Source organism: Capricornis sumatraensis, chromosome 7, assembly GCF_032405125.1.
Source record: "Capricornis sumatraensis isolate serow.1 chromosome 7, serow.2, whole genome shotgun sequence".
In the NCBI taxonomy this organism is placed as follows: Eukaryota; Metazoa; Chordata; class Mammalia; order Artiodactyla; family Bovidae; genus Capricornis; species Capricornis sumatraensis.
In genome coordinates, this window is record NC_091075.1 from 106,066,758 (window position 1) to 106,084,899 (window position 18,142).

Below are 18,142 nucleotides of genomic sequence, written 5' to 3' on the forward strand. Positions count from 1 at the left end.
CCCATCATAAATCACATAGGGTCTTGACTTAGGAATGCAGTTTCTGTCTCCAAGCACTTCCCTCCATAACTGAGTTTAACTATAAAACTCCCGATGGTTCCTTAGAAGTATGGAGTGCACCTGGGGATGCTTCCAGATTGCCATATGCCTGATCCAAGTCATTCGTAAGTTACCCACAAAACACTTCATAATTCTGCTTTAGGAGCTGCATGCCTGCCTCACTTTTCAGTCTCAATATACAGTGTCAGTTCATTGGGCATTTTTCATTCCCTCTGTTCTTGGGGGACATTTTTAGATGGGATTCTTTTGGGTTTCCCAAGTGGCTCAGTGCTAAAGAATCTGCCTGCCAATGTAGGAGACAGAGAAGACTCGGGTTTGATGTTTGGGTTGGGAAGATCCCCTGGAGGAGGAAATGGCAACCCACTCCAGTATTCTTGCCTGGAAAATTCCACGGACAGAGGAGCCAGGTGGGCTACAGTTTACAGGGTGGCAAAGATCGGGACACAAGTGAGCGTGCACAAACGCCTGTGACTCAGCCAAGAACTAACTGGAGGATGTGCAGTTTGGGTGCATGGGTCTCCAGTAGAAATTCTCAAACCCTGAGGCGTCAGAATGACTGGAAAGATGTAAAATGTAGAGTCACAGGCCCATTCTCTCTACTTTGGATTCAGAAGGATGCTGTGCTTGTTTCCTAGGGTGGCTGTAACATGGTGTCCCCATCTGGATAGTTTATAACAACAGAAATGTATTGTCTCACAGTCTGGAGGCCAGAAGTCTGAAGTCAAGATGTCAGCTGGGTTAGCTCCTTCTGGAGGGGTTGACGGAGAATGTGTACCAGGGTCCCTCTGGCCCCTCTGGCTAGAACTTCAGTATATCTTTTGGGAAGTCATAGTTCATCCTGTTTAACAGAGGCAGCAACTCTAAATGCTAACAACTCCCACCCTACAAGTTCCTGACAGGAACCCGTGGGACCGTGGCACTTCCTTCCAGTTCATCTTCACAGCGCCCTCTGCGGAGACAAGGGCCTCCCCAGTGGCTCAGTGGCAAAGCATCTGCCTGCAGTGCCCGAGACACTGGAGACACGGGTTGGATCCCTGGGTCGGGAAGATCCCCTGGAGGAGGGAATGGCAACCCACTCCAGTATTCGTGCCTGGAGAATTCCATGGACCGAGGAGCCTGGTGTGCTAACACCCACGGGGTCACAGAGAGTCAGAAATGACTGAAGCACCTGAGCACACACATAAGACACGGAGGAGACAAGGTCTGAAACGACTACACAGGGAGGTAGGAACAGTGTGTTTTGGGCAGATGGCCAGGCCTGTGGAGACCGGAAGGAGAAGGAACTGCCGGAGGAGGCAGGGAGCGGGCAGCAAGGTCCCCACGGAGCATGAAGGGAAGCTTGGCTCCGTGTCTCAGTGTCCCCTCTCGGCTCCCACTGGCCACATGGCTGATGTTGGAAAGAAGGTCTTTAATTTTCCAGCTACTCCAGTGTCAGCAGAAGAGGTGCTTCATAAACAGGACTGCAGAGGAGTGCAGGATGCGTGGTGCCTATCTCGCGAATATAAAAGAGATTTTTGGAAACCCCTTTCACTCACGCTCCTAGATGTCTACAGAATCATGTTATTCTCCAAGAGTGATAAAAATGCATCTACAAAGAGGATTGTGCAAAATATTTATGACACCTTAATTTCTAATAGATAAATTCTACAAACAGCCCAAATGTCCACAAGAAAAATGGATAAACCATGTGTGTACTATTTATATCAGTTCAGTTCAGTTCAGTTCAGTCACTCAGTCGTGTCCGACTCTGCAACCCCATGAATCACAGAACGCCAGGCCTCCCTGTCCATCACCAACTCCCAGAGTTCACTCAAACTCACGTCCATCGAGTTGGTGATGCCATCCAGCCATCTCATCCTCTGTTGTCCCCTTCTCTTCCTGCCCCCAATCCCTCCCAGCATCAGTCTTTTCCAATGAGTCAACTCTTCGCATGAGGTGGCCAAAGTACTGGAGTTTCAGCTTTAGCATCAGTTCTTCCAAAGAACACGCAGGACTGATCTGCTTTAGAATGGACTGGTTGGATCTCCAGTTGAGCAATGAAAGAAATGAACTGTTTATAAAAAAAGGAAGTCCTTGCTTTGGGGCAGATCATGCCTCATGAACTGACTTCTCACAGGCACTTTCAGTTCAGTTCAGTTCAGTTGCTCAGTTGTGTCCGACTCTTTGCTACCTCATGGACTGTAGCAGGCCAGGCCTCCCTGTCTATCACCAACTCCTGGAGTTTAACCAGACTCATGTCCATCAAGTCAGTGATGCCATCCTACCATCTAATTCTCTGTCATGCCCTTCTCCTCCTGCCTTCAATCCTTCCCAGCATCAGGGTCTTTTGCAGAGTCAGTTCTTCGCATCAGGTGGCCAAAGTATTGGAGTTTCAGCTTCAGCATCAGTCCTTTCAATGAATATTCAGGACTGATTTCCTTTACAATTGACTGGTTGGATCTCTTGTTGTCCGAGGGACTCTCAAGAGTTCTCCAACACCACAGTTCAAAAGCATCAATTCTTTGGTGCTCAGCTTTCTTTATAGTCCAACTCTTACATCCATACATGACTACTGGAAAAACCATAGCTTTGACTAGATGGATCTTTGTTGGCAAAGGTATGTCTCTGTTTTTTTAATATGCTGTCTAAGTTGGTCATAACTTTCCTTTCAAGTAGCAAGCATCTTTTAATTTCATGGCTGCAGTCACTATCTGCAGTGATTTTGGAGCCCAGAAAAATAAACTCTGTCACTGTTTCCATTGTTTCCTTTTCAGTTCAGTCACTCAGTTGTGTCCAACTCTTTGTGACCCCACGAACCGCAGCACGCCAGGCCTCCCTGTCCATCACCAACTCCCGGAGTCCACAAAAACCCATGTCCATAGAGTCAGTGATGCCATCCAACCATCTCATCCTCTGTCATCCCCTTCTCCTCCTGCCGTGAATCTTTCCCAGCATCAGGGTCTTTTCCAATGAGTCAGCTCTTCACATCAGGTGGCCAAAGTATTGGAGTTTCAGCTTCAACATCAGTCCTTCCAATGAACACCCAGGACTGATCTCCTTTAGGATGGACTGGTTGGATCTCTTTGCAGTCCAAGGGACTCTCAAGAGTCTTCTCCTTGTTTCCTTTTAGCAGATGAGAAATTGCAGCAGGGTGGTTATGGGTGGATGTAATGTGGGTCCTTTTTCAGGTACATCAAGGAGTAGGGATGGGGTTTGACATAGAGGAGTTGGTAAGGTACAGGACAGTATCCTTGTGGGGAGAAGCTGGGGAAAAGACACTGCTCCCAGCACACCTGCCCTGACAGGTAGCCCATTAGCCTCAGGGCCATTGGGGAACAAAGACGCAAGGACAAAAGAGCAGAAACCTCCATCAAACCCACGCACATCTCCTCTTCCCTATCTTCTTCCCTGCCTCCCGCTTTACGCTCATCCTGACCACCCCCATCTGGAAGACAACTTCCATCCTCCATCTTTATTTTGACAACTCCTATTAACGGTGCTAGCCTCACTTCACATCCACGACCGCAACTCTCACGGGGGTCCTCAGTATAGCCGGGTGATCTTACTACATTCACCTTTCCATGTGAGAAAGAACATCCGATTGGTCGAAGCTGCTATGCAGTTGGGTTTCTGCTAAAAACAGCCCGATGCCACCTGACAATGCAAGGAGGGGTATCTCTTTTTCATTTTATTTTTAAGGGAAACAACTTGGGTTCTTTGGATTCCAGACTGAAGCATCTTCTGACACACAGTGCCATATACAGTGTGACTGCTATCCACTCGGGCCTGTCATCCCTCTGCGTTTTCACAGACTCCCATTTGCCACCCAGGCACTCTCTGAGAATGCTACTGCTAAGTCACTTCAGTCCTGTCCGACTCTGTGCGACCCCATAGACGGCAGCCCACCAGGCTCCCCCATCCCTGGGATTCTCCAGGCAAGAACACTGGAGTGGGTTGCCATTTCCTTCAATGCATCAAAGTGAAAAGTGAAAGTGAAGTCGCTCAGTGGTATACAACTCAGTCCCTGCCTAAACCGCTGGAGGGCCTGAGGCAAGGCTGCCTGGAGCTCATTTTCACTGTGGTCCAAAGTGCCCAAGCTGGTTTGAGTGGAAATTCCCAGGACTGACTGTCTATGGTGGGGAAGGGACATGAGCCTCAGAGCAGACAGGACCACAAGGAAAATGTGATGGGCTCTGAAGCCTCTTATAATCCTAGCTCTCGCCTGCTCCAAGTTTCTTCCCATCCTGCTGGGACCAAGGACATGATCAGCATGGCTGTCTGAGAGATGCGCAATGTTGATGAGTGAGTGATGTTGTCTGGCTTGGTGTGTGCATGTTTGTGTGTCTACTAGCTTAGAGCTGTAGCCGTCCAGGACAAAGGACAGGCTACTGCCTCCATCTCCCTCAGTGTCCACTGGGAATGGGGCCCTGCCCAGCCCATCAATCCAAACAGCCCTCCCCAGGGCCCTCACACCCTGCTGCACCTCCCGCCCACCCCCTGGCATGCTCCGGGAATTCAAGCTTCTAATCCAGCTGCGAGAGCCCACGTCTGCCAGGCCAGCTTACTTCTCTGTGTATTGTCCTCACTGATGGAGCTCCATGCCCTGCCCTCCTCGCCCATCAGGACACCGCCAGGCATGGCACCTCCAGGAGCTTCCCTGATGCCCAGGCTGAGTTGTGTGCCTGCTGCGAAGTCATGCCTGGGCTGCCCTCTCCCACAGCCTGTGGACCCTCTGTGGCTGCCACCTGTGAGAAGCTGAAAGTGGTGGAACACGGGTGAACGCATAACAGTCAACCAGGCACGTGTCCATCTGGCTCTCCTGGAGGGAGGGAAGTGGATCTGATCGTCTCTGTGAGCCCAAGGCCTGGGTGAATAACTAGATAAATGGGGCTATGTGCTGTGAGTCCTGCCTGCAGGGCCTCAGCTCCTGCTGTGTGAGCCCACGGCCCCTGGGGCCTCTCTCTGAGTCATCAGGCACTGGTGGATGGACCCCCAGATGGTAACATTGGTGGGATGAGGGCTGAGCCTCCACTTCCTTGGCTGCTGTAAGGGAAGTCATGTGATCAGGGCACTCATGTGATCAGGCCAGCCCCTCCCACCTCACCAACATCCTGTCTCCTGCCAGCCCACGATGCTTGGGTCCTAGCACAGCCCACATCATGTTATCCCATCAAATAATGACAACCACAACAACAATCATAACAGTCATCCTTTTCCTGAATACTCCTACCATGCCAGGCCTTGAATCAACCTTGCAACAACCACATGGCAAGGGCGTGATTTCCATTTTGTCGTTGCTGACAATGAGGCTCCATGATGTTAAGCGACTTGCCCCAGGTCACTCTGGCAGCAGCAGACCCAGGACTTGATCCCAGGCAATTTTGCTCCAGGTCTTGGGCATGTAAACATCTGCTGGCCTGCCTCTCCGTGCCAGCGTCCTGTGTGCCATCAGTCCTGCTGTGGTCACCCCACTTCACATGAAGACTCCCGAGGTCCAGAGAGGGGAAGTTGGAGCCTTGCTTGGGCCAGACAGCAGAGGCAGGATTAGAATAATGGGGTCTGCCTGCTGGTTCCCCTCCAGCATTGTGGCTGGCTTCATGGGGTCTGGGGGCCCTGATTCACCCAGGGAGCCCACCTGTCCCTTGAGAGGGCTCCGCCCAGTGGATCCTAGTAGCAGACTTACTTCTCTCTGTTGAATACGATGAATTCCTTCCGCACAGTCTCCAAGCACTGCTGGAGGTGTCCATTCTGTCAAAGAGCACAGAGAGGGGACAGTAAGTGATGAAGCATCCTCCCGGGAGTGAGGACGACCAGATACTGATCTAAATGGGACACTTCCGGCTGGGGACAAGCTAAGCTGCTGGAACAGCCCTGACTGTACAGGTGACAGTGTCATGGGGAGGTAAGGGCTGACAGAAGAAGATGCTTTTCTACATTTTAAGCCATTAAATGCAATGTCAAAGTTCTGTTAAAATGGGCTATGAGTTGAGTTTGTTTGCTTGTTTACATTTTGGCCACATGGAATGTGAAATCTTAGTTCCCTGACCAGGGATCAAATCTGCACCCCACTGTGGTGGAAACACAGTCTTAACCCCTAGACCACCAGGGAAGTCTGTGGAATATGAACTGAAAATCAGGACCCTGGTTTCCTGACCACTTGAATGTTCATGAGGCCTGATTAAGCAGCATGGTGGGGGAGGGGGATTCAAGGCCATCACACAAAGGTGCTCATTCTCCTCAGGAACAGGAGCCAAGGACCACGGTCTCACAAATGCTTTGTAACACACATCTCAGAGTTGCCTGGAAGCAGAATGGACATGCACATGTCTGCAGGACCCCCACCCCCTGTGGGCCCATATGAATGCCCACCCAGCCTTCTCCTGGCCAACTTCTGCATTAGTCCCAGCACACAGCCTAGGGCCCACAGTACTTTTAGGGGCTACAGAGATTTCTTTTGAAATAAGCTGAAGAGAATGAACTTTTAACACTGAATGTTACATTCGTTTTCATACCAGTGTAATCATAAATTGTAATGTTTAATATATTTTGAGGGAGGAAGGGAAAGTTGTGGGTTGAACTGTGTCCTCCAAAAAGATGTGTTGTGGAAACAATCTAAATGTGCATTGACAGATGAATGGATAAAGAAGATGTGGTGCGTATGTACAATGGAGAACTGCTCAGCCGTAAAAGAAGGAAACAATCCCATGTGCAGCAACATGGATGGACCCAGAGATTATCATACTGAGTGAGGTCAGCCAGAAAGAGAAAGACAAATTCCATGGGATACTAGTTTGCTGTTGTTGTTGCTGATTAGTCAGTCATGACTGACTTTTGCAACCTCATGGACTGTCAGCCTCCTCTGTCCTTGGGATTCTGTGGGCAAGAATAATTGGAATGGGTTGCCATTCCCTTCTCCAGGGGATCTTTTTGACCCAGGGATCAATCCTGAGTCTCCTACACTGCAGGCAGTTTATTGCTGAGTCACCAGGGAAGCCCATGATATTACTTAAGTGGAATTATTACTTTTATTAATAATAATAATAATTATTATTTTAAGTGGTATCTAAAATATGACACAAATGAACTTCCTTACGAAAAAGAAACAGACTCACAAGACACAGAGAGCAGACCTGTGATTGCCAAGGGGGTGGAGGTCGGGGAGGGAAGGATTGGGAGGTTATGGTTAGCAGGTGCAAACTGTTAAATACCGAATGGATAAACCACAAGTTTCTATTGTATAGCACAGCAAGAACTATATTCAATATCCTGTGATAAATTGCAATGGAAAAGAATGCAGAAAAGAATGTATATATTCTTGTAACTGAATCACTCAGCTGTAGGGCAGACATTAACACAACATTGCGAATCACTATACTTCAATAAAAATAAATGAATTGAAAAAGACACGTTGAAGTCCTAATGCCATATACTGGTCAATATGACCTTATTTGGAAACAAGGTCTTTGCAGATGGAACTAGTTAAGATGAGGTCAACCTGGAGCAAGGGGTGGGGGTTCCTAAATTTGATAACAGGTGTCTTTCAAAGAGGACTGTGTGAAGACAGAGAGGAAAATGCCTTGTGAAGACGGAGGAAGAAATGAGTGATGTGGCTACGAGCCAAGGGGTGTCAAGGGCTGTAGGCCACCGCCAGAAGCTGTAAGAGGCAAGGAAGGAGCCTCCTGAGAGCCTTTGAGAAATCACAGCTCTGTTAATACCTTGATTCTGAACTTCCAGTCTGTGGAATTGTGAGTGAACACATTTCAGTTTTTCCAGATCAGTGTGTGATACTGTGTGATGGTAGCCTAGAAAATTAATACAAGGACCCACAAAGGGTGGCCTTGGGTGCCTCCACAGTATAACACCTTTGCAGAGGGTGTGGGAAAAAAAGAAGAATGACTTTTTTTCTTTCCCTTTTCTGAGAACAAAGAAGATAAAAAGAACAGCGAGCAGGCCTGAACATTCCTAGTTTTTTTGCTCCTAATTCTGCATGTCTGTAACTAAGTTTGCTTCACTCATATTTTCCTTTGACTCTATGCTAATACATCCTGTTTCTGGTATTTACCCATACAACAGCCTTCTCCTTGTAGTTACATATCAGAAAGGAGGCCGCAAGGCCACTGAACTGCTAGACTCAATCACTGGGTTACTACTGATGCCAGCCTATGACTGTCTTTGAAACAACGCAAGAGGAAGAAATCAAGATCCTAACACACTGGTACTTCATCACCAACTCCTGACTTCGATCTTATATAAGCTCCTGGATGCCTCATGGAGGTGGGGGCGGGGGCACAGTTCTTGGAGGCACGAGCCTACTGTATTCTCCTCTCTGCCAGCTGAGAACTAAATCCACCTTTCTATTACCTCTGATATGTAACTCGTATTTTTTTTTAGCTTCAGTGGGCAGAGAAGGCCAAGAATATGGCCAGTAACAGGTGCTGGGCTCTACTGGGTGCAGCACTGAAGTCACTTGGCATCGTTCTTGGGTTCTTGATCAGAGATACAGAGATTCCTGCACTAGGAACCATGCTAACGTGAATGATGACAGCAATAATGCACAGACTCAAGCGATGCTCTCATAGCATTCTGCTCCGAAAGATCACTTGTTTGATGGAGGCATTTGATTGACTGCAAACAAAGGCATTTGGGAGGGTGAAGTGACATGCTACCCTCCCCGCCCACCCCCCGTGTGACTAAGAAGCAGCTCAGTCACATTCACTGGACTATAGGGTCCCTCTCTGTCAGGGTCTGCTCCCAAGGCAGCGCTCACCAGAGGACAGCTGTCCTTTGAGCCGTCTTTGGATCTGTTCTTTGCCAACCTCTTCTTCTTTTTATGAAGTGGTTTGGATTCAAGAATCATCTCTTCAAGTTCAAATGTGGGATCGCAGTTCAGTCTCCCTTTCTGAAAGGAAGTGGAAAAGGAAACAGGGTTTGCCTTGGTTCTGCATCACTGACTTGTATTTTCATTCATTCCTGCATTCAGTCACTCATTCAACAAGTAACAGTGAGCTACTCCTAGGGGATGAAAGAAAGTGGTGAAAGTGTTAGTCACTCAGTCGTGTCCAATTCTTTGTGATCCCATGGACTGTAGCCCACTAGGCTCCTCTGTCCATGGAGTTATCCAGGCAAGAATACTGGAGTGGGTTGCCATTCCCTTCTGCAGAGGATCTTTCCAACCCAGAGACTGAACCTGGGTTGCCTCCATTGCAGGCAGACTTTATACCATCTGAGCCACCAGGGGAGCCCCCCCAGGGGACATATCTGCTCATTTCTGTCCTGATGATGAACACTGACACATTCTCACTGCACACGTCATTCATTTATCCCTATAATCCCCACCCACCTGTTAATATCCACGTTTCCTTCATCTTATGTGTGTTCATTTCACGAGATTGGGTTCAGTTTACCAATCTGGTACTTTCACATATTTTCTCATACCCTCCTCCTCACGTCATTACTACTTTTTCTATTAATGTAAATATCATTTTTAACAAATCCATTTAAAGATGCCATTTCTGGCCAAAAAGTGAAAGTGAAAGTTGCTCAGTCGTGTCTGACTCTTTGCAACCCCATGGACGGTAGCCTGCCAGGCTCCTTTGTCCATGAAATTATCCAGGCAAGAATACTAGGGTGGGTAGCCTTTGCCTTCTCCAGGGGATCTTCCCGACCCAGGGATTAAACCCAGGTCTCCTGCATGGCAGGCGGATTCTTTACCATCTGAGACACCAAATCTACCCAATTCTCCATCCTGGCTGCCATGCAGTTGCCCTGCAGCTGAAGCCAGTTGACCCTTGGGCCTGAGGTCATCCTTGGGAGCCTCCGGGCTAGCTCCTCAGCCTCCTTCCTGTTGGTCTCCTTCCATTCATTCTCAGCACCCACCTGTCCACTCAATGGTGTAAACCTCACAGTTTTACCTTCCTCCCAATTGCACTCCAGCGTTCAGAGGACACAGTCCAAAACCCTTGTCATGATCTCCGGAAGTCTCCAAGGTGTAGACTGTGGTCCCTTCCACCCTCATTCCCTACTCTTTTCTTCTTTCTTACTCTGCTCCAGCTATAAAGCCTTTTCACTGTTCTTTGAAAGCTTTTTGCTGCCTGGAGGTGTGTGATCTTGATATTCCCTCTGCCTGGAAAATTCCACCCTATCTTTACAAGCTTGGTTCCTTCACTTGGTTCGGATCTCTGCACCTCTACCTAAAAGCAGCCCCTGCCTCCTTCTCCTTCACCCCGTTCTCTCTCTGTCTTCCTAGCTCATTCTGTGTGTAGGAATTGGCATCACTGCCTGGTGTCACGTTACACAGTTACTGGTGAATCACTGTCTTCCTCTCATGAGTTTGAGTAAGCTCCAGGAGCTGGTGATGGACAGGGAAGCCTGGTGTGCTGCAGGCCATGGGGTCGCAAAGAGTCGGAGATGACTGAGCAACTGAACTGAACTGAACTGAACCTGGTGTCACATTATACATTTACTGGTGACTCACTGTCTTCCTCTACCTGACAGGCAGCTTGTGAAAGGGTGGCTCATTGGCTCCCATTACCCTGTTCTCACCCACCCAGGGCCTGGATCTGTGGACATCGCAGATGTGATTTAACAAGAAAGAGGAGACTCTGTGCCCCTGAGGACCCACTACAGGGAGGGAAGCCACCCAACTGGACCGCACAAATCAGGTCCAAATCCACGTCAAATCTCAGTGAAAGGTGACTCCTTTGGAGCTCAAATGATGTGGCCAGCAAACCCCCTCCCCGCTGCCAGCTTCCAGGGTGTTCCTAAGCACCCAGGAGGGAGACCCTGCACAGGGCTGGATGTCATAGGACAGGACCTCACTCACATTAGGCACAAAGCCGGGTGTCAGTGCCTTCTCCAACACCGCATCCCAGTTCATGTCGGCCAAATAGGGTGAGCTCTGGATGTCACCAAGGCTGGACAGGCGGCTCTCAGGGTCCTTGGTCAGGAGCTGCAGGCAATGAACAAACGTATGCAGTTGGGCAGGACTGAGGTTCGCAGAGCCTCTGAAGGTGGAGTCTTGGGAAAATGAAAGTGCCTCTGCTTCCATGTCCCATGAATGTTGTGCCCTGTCTGGGCTGCTTGTGTTGAAGCGTTGTATATGCTCAGTTGCTAAGTCAGGCCTGACTCTTTGTGACCCCATGGACTGTAGCCTGCCAGACTTCTCTGTCCATTGGATTTTTCCAGGCAAGAATACTGGAGCGGGTTGCCATTTCCTTCTCCAGGGGATCTTTGTGACCCTGGGATCGAACCCACATCCCTGCGTTTCCTGCATTGGCAGGTGGGTTCCTGACCACTGAGCCACCAGGGCCGCTTACTGAAGTGTCACCTATGCTTATATACATTTACAGTCAGGGAGGAACTTAGAGGCCAGGCTGCTTCCCCAAGGTCAACCAGAAAGGGGCTTTTTGGGACTAGCTTTTCAGCCGCCATGCTCCCCTCAAGGACTCTCACCCTGTGATGTGCTATCTGCCAATGAGGTCTGCAGAGGCTTCCAATTAAAAATAAAAAGAACTATCCATCTCGTTTTAGGACGTTCAGCTTGGTAATGGGATGCACAAAAGCATAATAAAAATTTCCCCTGGACAGCTATGAGGTGACCTCTGCAGCCTGACGGAGTAGTCTCTTTTGTAGCCAAGATTTCATTTTTAGCTTCTCCTCAAACAGAGTTTCTGCTAATAAGGGGTGATGCAGTAAAAGGAAAAAAAAATTAGCTGTACCGTACTACCTTGCATCCAGAGGTGTTTTCAGGTTTCAAAACACTAGCTTTGTCTGATGCTAAGAACACTGAGGCTACAAATGAAAGATAGGACCCAGCCCTGGGACAGCCACTCGGTAGCCATGTAGCATCAGAGGAGCTGCTGACTGAGACAAGCATGAATGGTAATTCTTCCACTTCTGGTTCATGATTAAGATGAGACCCAAAGTGGGTTGGTGAGGACCTGGGACACCTCTTGGCAGGATGGCATGCCCAGATGCTGGCAGGTAGGGGCTGGAATCAGGACCCTGTCACCAGGCGGCTCTCACCATCACTCCAACTATTAGGCTGGACACCTGGCAGGTCCTACCTGCTGATCATGGGGGCCTCTCTCTAGGAGCTGCCCCCCAAAAAGACAGGTGCAGATTTAAACAGAGATGCTATTTCAATGCCTGGGGGCAAAGTTTATGGTTTAGGGTAGAAGCTAGTTCTCTGACTCCCTGGGTGTGCGGGAGGCAGTGTTGGCAGGTGGGTAGGGCTTCTGGGTGATTCCAATCAGCAGTTGAGGTTAAGGACCACTGATGTCTAAAATCCAGGAGCTCAATCTCCCCTTATGCAATTTAACTAATGAGTAATTCCCTAAGTCGTCTACAGCAGGGGTCCCCAGCCTCCAGGATCTAATGCTTGATGATCTGATGTTGAGCTGAAGTAATGATAGTGGAAATAAAGTGCACAATAAAGGTAATGTGCTTGCATCTTCCCCAAACCATCCCTCTATGCCCAGGTCCATGGGAAAACTGTCTTCCATGAAACTGATCCCTGGTGCCAACAAGGTTGGGGACTGCTAATCTGCAACAGTGGAAGGATTGAGAACTGACATCTGGAGTTCAGAGAATGAGTGACTGTGTTAGTTGCTCTTTGCGATCCCTTAGACTGTAGCCCGCCAGGCTCCTCTGTCCACGGGATTTTTCAGGCAAAGAGTCCAGAGAGCTTAGACTCAAGTCCTCTGCTGCTCTCTAACAGCCTTGTGGGCTTGAGTGAATAATTTTGCTTTTCTAAGCCTCAGTTTTCCCATCTCTAGTATGGGGTAATAACAGGACTCCTCTCGAAGGGCCTGTAAGGACTAAATGAGCAGATTATATAAGACAACACTCCCCCAACGAGCACTGGCTGCCATCCTCACAGTTCCTTCATTAAAGGTAATTGGTGTCTGCTGAGCACACGCACACACCTGCCGACCACATGCAAGGCTCAATTCTGTGTCTTGGAGGATTCTGAGCGAGTTTAGCCAAATGCCAGCTGCTGAAGAAGGGCATCAGAACCCACGGCTGATGCCAAACTGGAGCTTATCAGAACAAAAACAACGGGGCCCACCCTGCCGTTTCTGATTCAGCAGGTCTGTGGTGGAGCCTAAGAAACCACATTTCCAACATGCTCTCCCAGGTGATGCTGGTCCAGGGACCATACTTGGAGACCCACTACTTTATTCTACTAGTAAGAATTCCAGATTTTCAAGCTGGATTTAGAAAAGGCAGAAGAGTCAGAGATCAAATTGCCAATATCCACCGGATCATCAAAAAAAGCAAGAGAGTTCCAGAAAAACATCTACTTTTGCTTTATTGATTATGTCAGAGCCTTCAACTGTATGGATCACAATAAACTGGAAAATTCTTCAAGAGATGGGAACACCAGACCACCTTACCTGTCTTCTGAGAAATCTGCATGCAGGTCAAGAAGCAATGGTTAAACCGGACAAGGAACAACAGACTGTTTCCAAACTGGGAAAGGAGTATGTCAAGGCTGTATATCGTCACCCTGCTTATTTAACTTATATGCAGAGTACATCATGTGAAATGGTGGGCTGGATGAAGCACAAGCTGGAATCAAGATTGCCGGGAAAAATATCAATAACCTTAGATATGCAGATGACACCACCCTTATGGCAGAAAGTGAAGAAGTAAAGAGCCTCTTGATGAAAGTGAAAGAGGAGAGTGAAAAAGTTGGCTTATAGCTCAACATTCAGAAAACTAAGATCATGGCATCCAGTCCCATCACTTCATGGCAAATAGATGGGGAACAATGGAAACAGTGACAGACTTTGTTTTGGGGGGCTCTAAAGTCACTGCAGATGGTGAAATTAAAAGCTACTTGCTCCTTGGAAGAAAAGTTATGACCAACCTAGACTGCATATTAAAAAGCAGAGATATTACTTTGCCAACAAAGGTTCATCTTGTCAAAGCTATGGTTTTTCCAGTAGTCATGTATGGATATGAGAGTTGGACTATAAAGAAAGCTGAGTGCTGAAAAATTGATGCTTTTGAACTGTGGTGTTGGAGAAGACTCTTGAGGGTTGCTTGGACTGCAAGGAGATCCAACCAGTCAATCCTAAAGGAAATCAGTCCTGAATATTCCTTGGAAGGACTGATGTTGAAGCTGAAACTCCAATACTTTGGCAACCTGATGGGAAGAACTGACTCATTGGAAAAGACCCTGATGCTGGGAAAGATTGAAGGCAGGAGAAGGGGATGACAGAGGATGAGATGGTTGGATGGCATCACAGACTCAATGGACATGAGTTTGAGCAAGCTCCGGGAGTTGGTGATGGACATGGAAGCCTGGCGCGCTGCGGTTCATGGGGTTGCAAAGAGTCGGACATGACTGAGTAACTGAACTGAACTGAACAATTCCTAGGAAGTCAGGAGATACCCAATTTCTTAAAGCTCAGTGACTTAAAAGATGATTTGTAAAAATTTTAAAGAACCATATGCATTAAATATTTCTACTTGTTAGAAGTTGGTAGCAGGGTGGAAAAAGTCTGAGGGTTTTGTCATCCCAGATTTGACTTCAGGCCACACCCCTCTGTCCAGCAGCTTTGTGATCTTGAAGTGAGATGGTGAGAGCACTGGTATTTTCACCACTGTCCCTCCATTCATCCTCTCGTTCCTTAGTCAGCTGGTCTGTTTGTTTCTGTACTGAATGACCAGCTCCCTGGCAAGGTAGACAGGCGGCTACCCCCTTACCTTCTTTAGCAGGGTGACCATGCCCTTGCACCACATGGAAGAGTAGTGGACACGCTCCACCTTGAACATGTTAAGGATCTCATCGATGGGTGTGGCCGAGTGGATTTCATATGGTCTCTGCAACAAGGGACAACAGACAGCATCAGACAGCTGTCCACATGGTTAAAACAGACACAGAGAACAGACCTGCGGCTGCCAAGGGAGACGGGGGTAGGGGAGGGATGGATTGAGAGTTTGGTGTTAGAAGATGCAAACTATTACATATAGGGTGGATTAACAACAAGGTCTTACTCTATAGCACTGGTAACTATATTCAATATCCCATGATAAACCATAATGGAAAAGAATGTATGTATCTCTATCTACCTGTATCTATGTCTATATCTGTATAACTGAATCACTTTGCTGTACAGCAGAAATTAAGACAACATTATAAATAAATTAGAGTTCAATAATGAAACTTTGGCCACCTGATGCAAAGAGCTAACTCATTGGAAAAGACCCTGATGCTGGGAAAGATTGAGGGCAGGAGGAAAAGGGGACGACAGAGGATGAGAGGGTTGGATGGCATCACTGACTCAAAGGATGGGAGTCTGAGCAAACTCTGAGAGATACTGAAGGACAGGGAAGCCTGATGTGTGGCTGCAGGCCATGGGGTCACAAAGAGTTGGACATGATTTAGTGACTGAAAAACAAAAATAAATAATATATTTAAAAACTGTGTTATTACAAGGGGTGGTTTATTCTTTCCCTGCAGGTAACAGTGGGTGTTCCAATTACACGGCTGAGCAGGTGGCCTGGACCCCTATGTCAACAGTGACTAGTGCAGGAACCCAGTGGGTGGGTGTTCTCTTACAGCCCCAGAAGAGTCAGTGATTGGTGAGGTCACATAGCCAGGAAGCGGCAGAGGCAGGACCCATACCCTACAGCCTAACCCCAAGGTCTCTGTTCCAGACCTAGGCCTGCAGAGAGGAGTAGGTCTCACTATCCACAGCCCCCCACCCACTGGCGGGCTTGGCTGCATCTTCTCTGCCCTGGCTGAACTGCCCCACGAGTGAGCAGGGCGGGAATCACCAGATCTGGGTCTGGTTGGGCGATGGAGGCAGGGAGGCTGGGCCATTTCCACCTGCCATCCTTTCTCCTGCACCAGAAGGATGCCTAAGCCCTGTTCGCCAATTCCCCAACACGGCAGAGCACTGAACTTTCTGACACGTTCTCTTGACACTGGAGTGGGCAGATTTCTCTCTTTTTTTTTTTGGCCTCCGAGCACCTCTCAAAGCTTGGAAAGGCTCCTTTGACTTGGACCTTGGGGAAGTGGCTTGGATAGTGTCTGAACAGTAACTGACTTCCTCAACCCCTCCCACTCAAGAACAGCTCTTTCAGAGCCTCTTCTTCACCCTCCACCTGGCTGTGTGCTCCAGGAATCTTCCAGTTTCCATCAGGGGCACGTGACCCAGGGCTGGAGCAGGCAACTGTTTCCTAAGTGTGTGTGTTTCAATGACCAAACTGATCCTGGAGAAATCTGGAGGAATGAGCTCATTGTTAATCCACATGACCTTGATTGACCAGTATGGAGTTTCTGCGAAGAGGTGGAGGGCGCTCCTGGTAGGTGGGATTACATAACCTCCATCCCTGTGTCCTCAGGGCACCGAGCAGTATCTGTTGCCCAGCAGGTCCCGGAGCAGAAGAACCACAAAGATGATGGTCAGATCATCCAGGGTTGCTGATGGAACACGGACCGTGAACCTAAACACTGTGCTGGGGTCCCATGGTGCATAAAGGGCCAGCTCCAACCTCATGGAACTTGGATTACCATGGGGCTGCAGCAATTGGAGAGGTCAGCCCAGAAAAGGGAGGTGATCCTGAGCCCTGGTTGGGATACAATTCCCCGGAAGGAAGTGTCTGTATCTCTACCAAGTGGGCACCCTGCCCCGGGGAAGATGCCTGCCGACCTGGGTGCACCTGTGCCTTCTGATGTATCCACCCGGAAAGGGGCTTCTTCCTGACTGGCTGCCTCCTCTCTCATCTGTTTCACTGAATTGGGAATCTCCCTTCCGCCCAATAGGGCAAAACCCCAAACCGTGAGCTCTCTGTGTGTGTGTGCACATCCGATTCTTTGCGACCCCACAGACTGTAGCCCGTCAGGCTCCTTTGTCCATGGAATTCTCCAGGCAAGAGTACTGGAGTGGGTTGCCATGCCCTGCTCCAGGGGATCTTCCTGACCCAGGGATTGAACCGGGGTCTTCTGCATTGCAGGTGGATTCTTAACCATCTGAGCCACCAGGGAAGCCCGTGGACTCCCTAGAAAGTCTAATTAGCTTGCTACACTAACATTCTTTAAATCTGGCTTCAAACATTTTTGAATTTAATAGGAAGCGGAGTACGGTTTCAGTTTTAAAATTTCCACCCAAAGCTGCTGCCTGCTTTCATGTTGCAGGATCCCTTTGTGTTTCACCAGGAACAACCACCACAATTAGAAATGAGAGTGAATATTCACCGAGAGCATCTGGGACATGACGCAAAGCTCCCAGCATCTCCATGAGCTGGCTACTGTGAATGTGACCACCTGGGCTTTCCAGGTGGTGCTAGTGGTAAAGAACCCACTTGCCAGTGCAGGAGACAGAAGACCTGGGTTCGATCCCTTCGTCGGGAAGGTCCCCTGGAGGGGGGCCTAGCAACCCACTCCAGTATCCTTGCCTGGAGGATCTGATGGACAGAGGAGCCTGGCAGGCTACAGTCCACAGGGTTGAAAAGAGTTGGGTACGACTGAGGTGACTTAGCACACACACACAATATGATCACTTTACAGCAGATGAGCCAGAGGTCCCAAGCCCCAGAGCTAGGATGTGATGGCATCGACATTAAAGCTCAGGCGGTATCAACCCCCAGCTCACCTCTGAGCACTACTGTCACAGAGGGGATTGTGTCCCTCAAGTTTGTATGTTCAAGTCCAAATCCCAGCGCCTCAGAAGGTGGCCTTGCTTGGAGATAGGGTGTTTACAGAGGTGATCAAGTTCACACGAGGTCATTAGCAGGGACCCCAATTCAATATGACTGGTGTCCTTGTAAACAGGGGAAACCCTAGAAAAAGGGGACCCTAGGACCCAGGGAGACAGACATAGAGGGGACAGCAAGCAAGGAGACACAGGGAGAAGACGGCTATCTATGAGCAAGGAAGGAGCATCTTGATGTGAGGTGTAAAGGGGCAGCTTCCTTCACCGCCCTCAGAAAGAGTCAGCCCTGAAGACACCTTGAGCGTGGACTTCTAGGCCCCAGAGCTGCCAGAGAACAGGCTTCTATTGTTTAAGCCGCCCGGTCTGTCGGACTTGGTCACAACAGCCCGAGCAGACTAGGACCATTACCCTAGCCGTCCTCAGGCAGAGTTCTA

General features: G+C 48.8%; 1 protein-coding gene across 2 annotated transcripts in view; it reads right to left on the reverse strand.

Moving 5' to 3' along the window:
* STK32B (serine/threonine kinase 32B) overlaps positions 1-18,142 on the reverse strand; it is a 384,837-nt gene that overhangs the window by 14,914 nt on the left and 351,781 nt on the right. For both annotated transcript variants that reach the window (XM_068975348.1, XM_068975347.1), the window contains 4 exons: positions 14,755-14,871; positions 10,862-10,987; positions 8,807-8,938; positions 5,723-5,787 (listed from right to left, as the gene is read on the reverse strand). In XM_068975348.1, the coding sequence (XP_068831449.1) occupies positions 5,723-5,787; positions 8,807-8,938; positions 10,862-10,987; positions 14,755-14,871 (440 nt within the window). The remainder of the gene's footprint in view (positions 1-5,722; positions 5,788-8,806; positions 8,939-10,861; positions 10,988-14,754; positions 14,872-18,142) is intronic.